This window comes from Sinocyclocheilus rhinocerous, unplaced genomic scaffold (genome assembly GCF_001515625.1).
Source record: "Sinocyclocheilus rhinocerous isolate Xijiao unplaced genomic scaffold, SAMN03320098_v1.1 scaffold239, whole genome shotgun sequence".
Taxonomy (NCBI): Eukaryota; Metazoa; Chordata; class Actinopteri; order Cypriniformes; family Cyprinidae; genus Sinocyclocheilus; species Sinocyclocheilus rhinocerous.
Genome location: NW_015653198.1, coordinates 545,759 through 557,679, shown reverse-complemented (window position 1 = coordinate 557,679; position 11,921 = coordinate 545,759). Strand labels below are relative to the sequence as shown.

Below are 11,921 nucleotides of genomic sequence, written 5' to 3'. Positions count from 1 at the left end.
AAAAGGTTTTTTCATTTTTTTTTGATAAAGTGCAATAATAATTGTAAAAACCACCTAGACGACACCGAGCAAAAGTGACATTAAGTGAAGAGAAAGATCCTGCGGTGTTCGAGACACACAGATACAGGCTCATCTAATGTAGTGACATTCAAACATCTTTAAGTGTTTGAACCCTGTATATCCGTACGGGGGAAGCGCTCTCAGCCCCGTGCCATTCCCAGTCAGAAACACGAGAAAAGAACTGCGGAAATGCGAGACAGGAATGGAGAAAAGAGAGGCAAAGTTGAAGCACGGCCCCTAAACTGAGAAGTCACGTCCCAACTGTCTGGTTGCCCACAGCAACGAGACATGATGTCACAGGCAGTTGAAGTTGAACTTGAGGGTGGGGGGGCAGAGCTGGTCACTGCCAAGGATTACGGGGGGAAGATGGGATTGCGAGAGGGAGGAGTACAGCTTACAGGGGAAGAGTTACTTGGCCCGAGTGGCTGTTGGGCGGGTGGTGGTGTTTGCGTGACCTGCAAGAGTCAACCAGAACAAAAGTTACCCGCCGCCCCTCCTAACAGAGCCTCTCAGCCAAAGTGTTTCAAGGATTTGACTTCGAGAGTTTTGTAAAACCAATCAGGAGTAACAAGCCCAGCTCTCGCTATCGTCCTGAGCGCATATCAAACGCTCAAGCACTTTTTCCACTTGTTTTACCAGTCAATACGAGGGGTTCAATAAATAGCCTAACAAGAGCTCTTGTGCAAGTACATTTGCCTCACAAGGCAAGGTATGCGAGCAGATTGGATAAAAGCATTCTATTTTTATATAAAATGTAAAGAAATTATATGAAATATATGTAAGGGTATTGTAAATGTTATTTTATATTTAAAATAATATATTTATATTATATAATTATCTATCAGTCAATCTATATATACAAACTATTAAGGATATTATGTAAAATATTAAGTATATAAGTAATTATGATTCTGATAATTGTGAATGTAGTTCATATATACATATGCATTATTATAAAGATATATATATATATATATATACTGCACATATACAATATAATTTTTAAATATTTAGAATATATATATATATATTGAATGTTATAAATGTATTATAGTTATTTTATATATAAAATTACTATAATTATAATTCAAATGATAAAATACTATTTGTAATGTTGTTATTTTATATATTACGTATAATTTATTATATAAAATGTTCAATTTACAGTGTTATATAATATAAACCATTTTGACGCAATATATATATAAAACTATAATATATGAATGTATTATTTTACAGATATTTTTACATAAAATGTTGTGATATTTATAAATGCACATATTATTAGAAATCATTATTAACTCTTTCCCCGCCATTGACGAGTTATCTCGTCTTTTAGAAGACAACGCTTCCCCGCCAAAGACGAGTTTTTACGGCTTTTCGTGTTTTCACTGTCGTGTTACACTAAGGGGCGCTATTACACATCTTCTGAACGAGTACAAAACCTCCCGAACAAAAACACATGTGTACAGGACGGAGAAACTAGCGGTCTCTTATGTAAACAGATGCATATGAAAAATAAACTGATCTTTATTTTGGTGTATTGCATATTCAAATATTCATACAGCAAAATATTCTGGAGGCCATCAAATTTTTGTGAAAATCATCAAAATCGTTGGCAGTGGCTGGCAACTTTTTAAAAAAATGCTGGCGGGGAAAGAGTTAATATCATTCAATAATTATTAAATCCTTATTTTTATAATAGGAATATTAAGAGAAATAAACGGCCATGAAAATATAGAGCACAGCATTAAAGACCATCATCCTTCCTCTAATATGTCAGCTAAGGTTAATTGCGATATTGCTGTTGCTGTGTGGTGTATAGCGTTTTTATTGGCTATTTAGCAGTTGGACTTCTGTACTGACAGCCAGAATCTGTTTATAATAAACAGTCAAATGTGTAGAGATGGATATCTAACTCATTTCAAACTGCTGCCCTTTTGGTTGTTTTTACGTGATTTAAAACTAGCAGTTTGACAAAGACATGAAGTGTTTTTATTGGGAAACACGCTTTAATTCCAGCATGCCGTGAACGCACTATAAAGTTGGTGTAAATATTTCTCCGTTCATTGGCGCTATAAGTGCGATATTTGAACTTTACGAGCCGAGCGTCTGCTGATGTTGATAAAGTCGGTGTGATGGTATGTGGAGATGCGTCAGAGCTCCCAGAAGGGAGGTTTGCTGGTTTAGTTCAGGTCAGACGGTGTTGTAAAGGCCCATATGGTAAGCAGGTCAGCTTCAGAAGCTCTGAGAGTCCAGCCTGACCTCTAGTGCTCACTTCAGTAACAGCAGCATCTCTTCACATTCACAATCTACACCCAGATCCATCCGAAAGTGTCCATACTTTTGAATTCAAGCTTCAGGAATATTGATTACAAATAAAATAACATCAGATAAAAATAGTGATTATATTGAAAATGTTTACGTTTGTAATAGCAGTACATACTGAAACATGCACAGTTACTTAAAGATTCTAAAGTTAAAATACAAAATGTAATTATAAATTCGAAATAAAACAGAATTTTAAATACTCAATAACTTAAATTTACAATGTATTTATTTATTTATGAAAGTAAACAAATTATTAAATTATAATAGTTTTGTGACAATAAATGTAATTTAGTTTAATAAACGTATTTATTTATAGTATATTAAATTATAAAAAATAAAAATGATTAAATTATAGGTCTATGTGACAATAATACATTTCACATAATATATTTAATAGCTTAAATGTAGAAGTTAGTTATATTTTATTAAATGTATACAAATTTTTAAGTTATAGCTTTATGTGAAAATACATTTCACTTAAATTAAAAAGTTAATTATTTGTGTTATTAAATGCATACAAATTATAAACACATTATTTAATTATAGGCTTATATCAAAATACATTTAATAACTTAAAAATATTTATATTTTATTAAATGTATTATAAAATATAAACTAAGTTTGTGACTTGTTTGGTCATTTTAGTTTAGTCCTATATATATTTTTAAATGTTTCATTTTTTATTATTTTTAAACTAAGGCTTTTAAAATGCAATATTTTATAAAATCATACAGTGATAAGTAGCAGATGTATAAATGTAAAATGCCTATAATTGTCAGTTTTTTTAATCCTCAGGCCTTGATAGTACTTGTTATCAGATAGGAAATAAGTCAAATTCTTCCTGCACAGATCATTTTATAATAATCTAATGTTTTCACTGAGCTGATGTATTTTCAGTTTAAACACTAACATTGCCTTTATTCTGTTGTGTGTTTTTACAGTCATGGTTCCTTTGACGAGGTCCTGCCTGCAACCTGTCGACACAATTTGGAAGTTTTATGACAAAAAAAAAATCCTGTTTGAAAATCCCCTCCGACCCGAAACGCACCCTAAGAAACGTGAGCAGCATATGATTGGGAAACGTTCGACCCTGTATTCGCCAACCGTCAGACGCCCTTCAAGCCCGCTCCTCCACCTTTGACAAAGACTTTCAGATCACAGCAGGAGGTGAGGGACCGACACGCACCTACAGCATCTCGCAACAGCCGTCACCAAACCAACGGCAACATAGAGGAGGATGAGAACATGTTACTAGAACAAGGAAGTAGTGTACAATGGCTGGGATTATCAACAGTTTCAGTGGTGAGGATTCAGACACAACAAAAACGCAAGATTTTGACCAATTAAACTGCAGCTTTTGTTTTCAAAACACTTAAACATGCTGACGTTCAGCATACAGGCAACACTAAATAATGAGAGCCCCGGACGTTTTGCAATTTTAGCTAATAAGCATGCAGTAGAAACGTCTTTTTTCCCTTTTGCGGTCAATTACTAAACTAACTACGAACAGCAGAAGTATTGCACTACAGTAATGCGAAGAACACTAGTTTGACGTGCACTATTGAAAATGGGATCGACGGCGGACATTATTTGCACATTTTATTGCAGAGAAAAATTTACCTGGCACACTAAAGCTACCCAGAGACACGTTCTTATTTTCAGGCCTCAAATTGAATTTTTTTTTAATAAAACAAAAGTCCATTTCAGGCACTTAGTGCCAACTAGACAGCACCAGATTTTAGTTAGTACTCCTATAGGATGAATAAAGCCAACCAGCACAACACTTAAGGTGCGGTCACATTCACCAAATTTGTCTTGATGTCTTGAACCTGATGAGAAATCTGCTTGAGGGAAATGTTTCATTCTCACGTAAAAATTCCTGATCACGTGGATCCTTATTAAAGGGATAGTTCACCCAAAAATGAACATTTTGTCATTTACTCACCCTCAAGTTGTTCCAAACCGGTATGAGTTTCGTTTTCTGTTGAACACAGAAGATGATGTTTTGAAAAAGGTGATAACCAAACGGTTGATGGTAGCCATTAAATCACATAGTATTTTTTTCCATACTATGGAAGTCAATGGCTGCTGTCAAAACCTTTTCAGTTTTTGGTGAATTATCTCTTTAAAATGACTAGATTTCGCCTTTGAAGTTTCGCCGATCATTTTTACAGTCATGTGACTGAGCTCAACTATAAATCATTCGTTCGGGGGGATTTTATTCTTTTTTTTTTACGAAAAAAATTGTCCATTGTCAATAGTGTAGTGATGCACAAAGCACCAAATTCGCTGGTCAACACAACTAATTGTTTGACAATCTTGAACCTGATTTGAAATCTGCTTAGTGATTTTTTCTAAATTTGCATTCAAGTGGAATCCTATCAAAATGACTAATTTCCACTGCAAAATTTCGCTAAATGTGACCGCACCTTTGCAGCCATGTGACGGAGTTACAATTTTTAAATTGTTTAAAAAAAAAAAAAATCCCATATAATCATTGCATTCTTTTATTTCGAACTCATTTCTCTCTTTGTTTTAAAATTAAAGCCATATGTCTGAACTTTGTTTTAAATAGTAAAACTTTTAATTAGAAGTATAAAGCTTTATGTAAAAAAAAATATTTTCTAGTGTTTTTTTGTTTTTTTTTACTAGTCCCTGCTAGTCATTCTGTTATTTATAATGGCTGTGAATTAATTTCATCATTGTAGCGAGGCATAATAAAAGTCCCTGATTCATTAGCACTAATAAAGACGGCCCTAGAGACACGCCCACTTCTGTGTTTTGTTTACGTACCTGTTTACACTCCCAGAAATCCGTGTTCCAAGAACACGTGACCTCGCTGTGGAGCAAAAGAATGTGTGACATATCATAGCCGTGCTCAGAGGGAGGCGGGCCGCTCGGACCACTTTTATTAGACGCCGCATTTCATTCACTTCAGTAGATTTACTCTAAATTTGGTAAGGTTTCGGCATGGCTGTCTGCACATACACACACTCTCCTCCGCAGATTGACTACAAAGGGAAGCCTTTACAGTAGGGCGATCTTCATCCGCTGATAAAGTTTTGTTTTTCGACGCAGCTGTAATCGGTAACCTCACAAAATAACTGGACTGCCTGACCATGTATCTCACTGCAGGGAAGCATTGTTGCCGGATGGTGGCCATTTCATCGCTTTGGTAGAAAACTACCACGAGAATCGTGATGGCAATGGTCTTTTCTTTTCTAATCAAAGGAAGTGCCTCTGTATTCCCATTATGCAATTTGTTAAACATGAATTCAGGTTATTTTCTTGCATATAAGCTATAGAGGAGCATGAAATTTTTATGAGAAAAAAAAAACAAGCGTCAGCTCACTAGTAACAAACATCTTTATATATACAGGATATATCCATATATATATTTATATATACATTTTTTTTTCTTATTTGCCTAATAAGCTCAGTGGCAGTCTAGTTATTTTTTGAAGTATGACATGATCATAAATCAGATATTCGTTCAGAATTACCAGTCCCGAAAACCCAGTTCTGCACTTAATAATAATTAGAGTGAAAAAAAAATCAACTGGCGGAAATCAGATTTCCCCGGAAAATGTATCAATAGCATAGTAAAAAAAAAAAAAAAATGCACGGCTTTTGATTTCTTTTGTGTTTGGACAGGAAGTATTTGTTATTGCAAAATAAAGTGTGTTGATTGAGCCATGTGCAATGCCTTGGGTAGAAACTGTGTTTGTCTCATTGTTAGGGTGTACAGGAAAGCGTAGAGGTGAAAATCCTTCTATTATGTAAAGTCCACGCTGTCCGGGACTCTAAACTACAGGGCGGAGAGAGCGAGAGAAAGAGAGAACACAGTCTTTGTACGTTTTGGGAATTCGTTTTGTAATCTTTCCTTTTTTCTGCTTTTTTTAATGTTTATTTGTAATGATTTGTTCTCAAAACTTAGGAGGGCTGAAGAAGTTTTTTGCGACACGTCAGAATATATCACTAAATAAAACAGGTGCTTTTTATGGATCAAAGTACGCTCGATCTCTATTATACAGGAGAAGACGAAAAATAAGTGTTATCAAGACAAATTTTAGAAGGTTGTCCCTAAAAAGTGCCTTTTGTTCACAGACACCATCTTGTAATCCTGAGTGCCCATCTAAAAAAAAAAAAAAAAAAAAAACACAAAAAAATCCCCTCGTTCAAACTCCTGTATTTCTCCTTCCGCGACTTCTTCAAAGCAGTATATATATAGTACTAAAGGAAATCGGTGTGACTTAGTTCCTTTTTATTGTTGAATAATTAAGAAAACTGTAAAAAAATAGAAAAATGACAACAAAAAAAAACGTTCCGTCTTGCTTTTCCTTCCTCTGTAATCTTGTCTTCTGCCTCTTTTGGACACTGGAGTAGTCTATAGTTGCATAACCATCGCCCTTTTCCCTGTGCCCCTTTTCTCTGAACGGAGGGGTTTTAAAATGTAAAGAAAAAAAAAAAAGTGAGAAAAAATATGTTGTCTGAGCAGAATGCAGTTAGCTCACATGTTATTCTTGTCTGTACGCTTCACGTTGTATTCATACCAATCTCTTCAGCTTCTCCATTGAACAGTTAATGTACGTGAACAAGTTACGCCGGTGAGCTCTGGTGGGCCGTCCGACAGACGGGCGTTTCATTACTCTTTCCTTTTTGTATTTACTGAGTGGGGGGGGGGGTTCATTGTGGTCAAGGTTGTGACAAAAGGCATTTTTCCTCCAACCTTTTCTCCGAAGCGATCAAAGAATGTCGACTGATGACGTCCTAAGAGGTTTTACGACTCTTAACTAGCTAAAATGCAGGATTTTTCCGGTATTTTTGACTTCATACTATGCATTCCAGTTTTCTAGGACTTCCATGCTTTGGATCGCCCGAACCACCGTAGTCCTTAACAAACTTCCCGTCTGAACTTCGCTGGCTTTTTGTACATAGAAAATTTTGAATTCGTATGAAAGGTATGACAAGATCTTCCCTGTTTACGGGAGAGGCTTTAACACAGCTCGAATACACTAAAATGGCCGTTGTAAGCTAGAAATTTTGGAGTATGAAGAGAGATGGGAGGTGTGATGTGAATTTGCTATCTTTTATACTTTTAACCTTGTGAATCTCACAAAAACTTTCGAGACATTTTTCTACAGAGCCCCCCGCACATGACACTAGGACAACAGTATATTTATCATAGCCATGAATTAAGAATTTGTTCCCACGTTCTATTAATTAATTCCCTCGCTTTAGTTAAATTGTTGTTACGAATTAAGAATTCATACCCATAATATATCAATTCATTCTCTCGTTTTTATAATCAAGACATTACTACAAAGAAGCCACAATTGACAAGAATGAGGGAGCAAATATGTATGTGGCTACGATTTATGAAAATAATGAAACAAATTAGTACACTGTGGCCATGATTTACGAAAACAACGGAGCGAATTATTACAACATGACCACAATTTACGAAAACGACGTAACAAATGTCATGTCAAACAAACATGGTTATGATTTACGAAAACAAGGAAACTTAAGTGATAGAAACAAATTCTTAATTCGTGGGGATATTTTTTTCTACGTCATTTGTGGGGCTCTGTATATTTCATTCAGAAATCATAAGAAAATAATTGTAATGTCATTTATTTTTGGCAAAATATAAAAACACACAAAATATAATTTTTCTTTTGATTTTGGGGTGAAATGTGATTATTTTCGTAAAGAGATTCACCCAAACAGATTCCCAAACAAAGTCAGCGACCAATCAGAAAGAGTTGAAATTGAACCCCTCCCCCCTGAATCCGCAGCGCCCTCTACTGGCCCCTGTGTAAATGACTCTAAATATTTGTTTTGTGATCTAGTGTTAGACTCAGAGCATCATAAAGGTTGTCCCTAAAAAGTGCCTTTTGTTCACAGACACCATCTTGTAATCCTGAGTGCCCATCTAAAAAAAAAAAGAAAAAAACTAAAAAAAAAAAAATCCCCTCGTTCAAACTTCTGTATTTCTCCTTCCGCAACTTCTTCAAAGCAGTATATATAGTACTAAAGGAAATCAGTGTGACTTAGTTCATCTTTTTATTGTTGAATAATTTAGAAAACTGTAGAAAATAGAAAAATGACAAAAAAAAATAACTTTCTGTCTTGCTTTTCCTTCCTCTGTAATCTTGTCTTCTGCCTCTTTTGGACACTGGAGTAGTCTATAGTTGCATAAGCATCGCCCTTCCCTGTGCCCCTTTTCTCTGAACGGAGGGGTTTTAAAATGTAAAAAAAAAAATGTAAGAAAAAAATGTTGTCTGAGCAGAATGCAGTTAGCTCACATGTTATTCTTTTCTGTACGCTTCACGTTGTATTCATACCAATCTCTTCAGCTTCTCCATTGAACAGTTAATGTACGTGAACAAGTTACGCCGGTGAGCTCTGGTGGGCCGTCCGACAGACGGGCGTTTCAGCTGGACGCGGTTTGCGAAAACGATAAAGGCCGACTGCTGAGGTAGAATAGGTATTAAAGGAGTTTTTGAGCTATTTATTTCGTTTTTGTTACCAAATTCATTTGATTTGCTATGATCTGTTTGTATTGATATTGCATTGAGTATCTGTATTGATGATGCACCTTTGAATGGTTGTACGTGACCAGATATTTAATTTAAAAAAAAGTTAGTCAAGATGAAGCACCTTAAAAACGGAGTGGTTTCAGCCCAGGGAAAGTGACACAGCTTCAGAGCGACTGCGAGCCCAGCGTTACGAGCCAAACTCATAGACCAAAGTGACACACGCCACAAAAACCTGAGCGAAACTAAAATGAACAAACTCACCAGCAAAAGCCGACGTCGTAGGCTTATAACGACAACTTGCTTTCTCCCTCAAACAAAATATGCAATTTTTTCACTTTCCCGAGTCCGTGAAGCCGGCGTCCGCGTTGGCTATGATTTATTAATAACTGTAATAAGTGAAAGCCATAGCGACGGACACGTGTTTGGCGCTCTCGTGGTCCCTCCCTGGTACTGACCGTCCATTTTCTTTCTTTCGTATTTACTTTTGTATTTTTTTATTAAGCGGGGCATTCGGATGCGTTTAGAGCAGCATGAACCCTTGGCAGCTCCGGTCTTGTTTGAACTCGTCGAGCAGCGGGCGCCCTTCCCAGTCCACACGCCTTCCAGAGCTCATGGTGAAATGCATGTGTTGATTACAATTTCTTTTCCATAATAAGAAAAACAAGTAAGAGCAGCACCTTTAACTGATTGAATAAAAGGATGTTCTTGACTGTAACGTTGAGTCTGTGTGGTTATTTTGATCTTTAGCTCCAATTTAGCCCCCAGGAGCCCTCAAGGTGACTTAAAATAATTTAAAACAAGTGTTAAAAGAATAGTTCACCTAAAAATGAAAATGCATTCACCCTTAGGCCATCCAAGATGTAGATGAGTTGGTGTTGAGTTGAAATGATTTGGAGAAATTTAGCATTACACAATGGATCCTCTGTTTTTATCAGCTGTTTGGACTCTCATTCTGACGGCACCCATTCACTGCTGAGGATCTATTAGTGAGCAAGTGATATAATGCTACATTTCTCCAAATCTGTTCTGATGAAGAAACAAATTCATCTGCATCCTGGATGGCCTGAGGGTGAGTACATTTTCAGCAAATTTCCTTTTTTGGGCGAACTTCCTTTAAAATGAGTTAAAACAACAACAAAACTGACATTTTTATTACCATAAAAAGTGGTTGTGTACCATGTTGATATGTCATATGAAGTAAATATATTCACACAACAAACCATTTTTGTGTTACAGCAAATATGTATTTGATGTACCTTTGTCACATTAAATTAACTGTCTATAAATAATTATTTACTGCACTTTTAATGCATTTTCCCCTGAGTGAAGGGACTGGGTTTGGATGACAAGCATCTGCTAAAATGCAAGTATTTTTTTTTTTTATTGAAAAAGGCATTAAAGTACATTGTTTACAAAAGTTAGTTATATTGATCAGCACCGTGCATGTGTGTGATCACTGGTTATGTTCAGTAAAAATAGAACAAAAATAGCTTTTTAGAAACGATTAGGAACTATTAAGACTTGTGCGTCAAGGCAAAATTAAAAGTCTATTTGAAAATATTCAAGGGCACCTTTTGTAAACATCTCCAAAAGGTTTTGAAATTTCTTTAAATATTTATAATATAAAATAGAACATTTCAATCTATTTACATTGGATCATTTTAAAATGATAACATATCATTTGCAGCCCAAAAACTGCATATAATCAGCATTTTGTGCTATTAAGGAAATTGAGCAGAAATCAACCCACTGAGGGTGATCAGAGTTCATTTAGCACATATGGACGTCTCAAACTGAGCCTCATATCTGATAAATGTTTTTATGATCGCATCCCTCCCAGTCGATGAGCTCTGAGCGATGAAACCACAGTGAAATCTCCCGCTCCGCTCCCTCCACTGAATCAGATGCATGGACCACATTTCTGAATGAATTTAACAGTGAGGAAAGTCATTTCACCCATGCGACTCATATACATGCCAAAGGTTTATTCCTTAATTTATATGCAGCTTCAAACTGAGAATCTGATATTGTGTTGTTTAACTGTGTGTGTGTGTGTGTGGCTGTGTTTGGAATAATAGTGGGCACTATATAGTGTGCAGTATGCAGTACTAATATTGCACTCAGAATAATGAGTGTATGTAAATACCTGCTGATATGAACACTGAAATCTCCTCTAATAGTTCCCAGTGCAGCTTCAGCAGGGTCTGTGTCTCCCACCAGCATACGCGATGACCTAACTACATTATGCCCCTCCCACACCTGAAAAACCAATGAGGAATGTGAACAACTCGTCAATGACAGTGTGACATGTGCAATGATCTTAATAATGTAGTATCTGATGCTAGACTTTTGAAACATGCAACCTTTTTCTTCTTTACTGTATTGCATGTTTAAAAACATTATTTTGCGTTTTTAATACAATTTTATGTGTAAAATGTACTTTTGATTGTTAATTTAGCACAGTGTAAACCAAAGTGTACTGCATTGTGGTATACAGTATTCTACTGAGTCGAATGCAGTAGGTTATCTACTCTTATGGATAATTTGCATACATAAGTATAATAGTAGTATGATATTCATAACATATGCCATAACGCTGAAGCGCAGCCGTTTGATTGGTCCTCACCATGGCGACTATGGGGCCAGAGGTCATGTAGTAAAGCAGGCAGGAGTAGAAGGGTTTCCTCTGCAGCGAGACGTAGTGCTGAGCTAAAAGCTTGTCAGAAGCCTGTAAAATAAACAGACACATCATGTACAAACAGGTCACATACAGTCATGAGTGTTATCTGAGTGAATCACTCGCCTGCAGCATCTTCAGACCCACCAATCGGAATCCTCGCTGCTCAAAGCGCTTGATGACCTCGCCAATCAGACGCCTCTGAACGCCGTCGGGCTTCACAGCTACCAAAGTCCGTTCTTTAATGCCAGAAAAATCTATAACAGGTCAAAAGCAGATCAATATATGCAAGCTTTCATGCAAAGGGG

At 36.2% G+C, this 11,921-nt stretch overlaps 2 protein-coding genes across 15 annotated transcripts in view; one reads left to right on the top strand and one right to left on the bottom strand.

Annotated features, from left to right (window-relative positions):
- LOC107715650 (nuclear factor 1 X-type-like) overlaps positions 1–3,711 on the top strand; it is a 182,136-nt gene extending 178,425 nt beyond the window's left edge. For all 12 annotated transcript variants that reach the window (XM_016521817.1, XM_016521809.1, XM_016521813.1 and 9 more), the window contains one exon: positions 3,333–3,711. In XM_016521817.1, coding sequence (XP_016377303.1) covers positions 3,333–3,347 — 15 coding nt within the window. In that variant the 3' untranslated portion in view covers positions 3,348–3,711. The remainder of the gene's footprint in view (positions 1–3,332) is intronic.
- LOC107715653 (nucleoside diphosphate kinase A-like) overlaps positions 42–11,921 on the bottom strand; it is a 16,313-nt gene continuing 4,433 nt past the window's right edge. Inside the window, exons 2-6 of one of the 3 annotated variants that reach the window (XM_016521821.1) lie at positions 11,740–11,870; positions 11,563–11,664; positions 11,083–11,195; positions 4,337–4,372; positions 482–515 (exon numbers count right to left, since the gene is read on the bottom strand). In XM_016521821.1, the coding sequence (XP_016377307.1) occupies positions 4,339–4,372; positions 11,083–11,195; positions 11,563–11,664; positions 11,740–11,870 (380 nt within the window). In that variant the 3' untranslated portion in view covers positions 482–515; positions 4,337–4,338. Of the gene's footprint in view, positions 516–4,336; positions 4,373–10,158; positions 10,858–11,082; positions 11,196–11,562; positions 11,665–11,739; positions 11,871–11,921 lie in introns of those variants that run through there. The other 2 variants (XM_016521820.1, XM_016521819.1) reach the window with 2 other exon arrangements.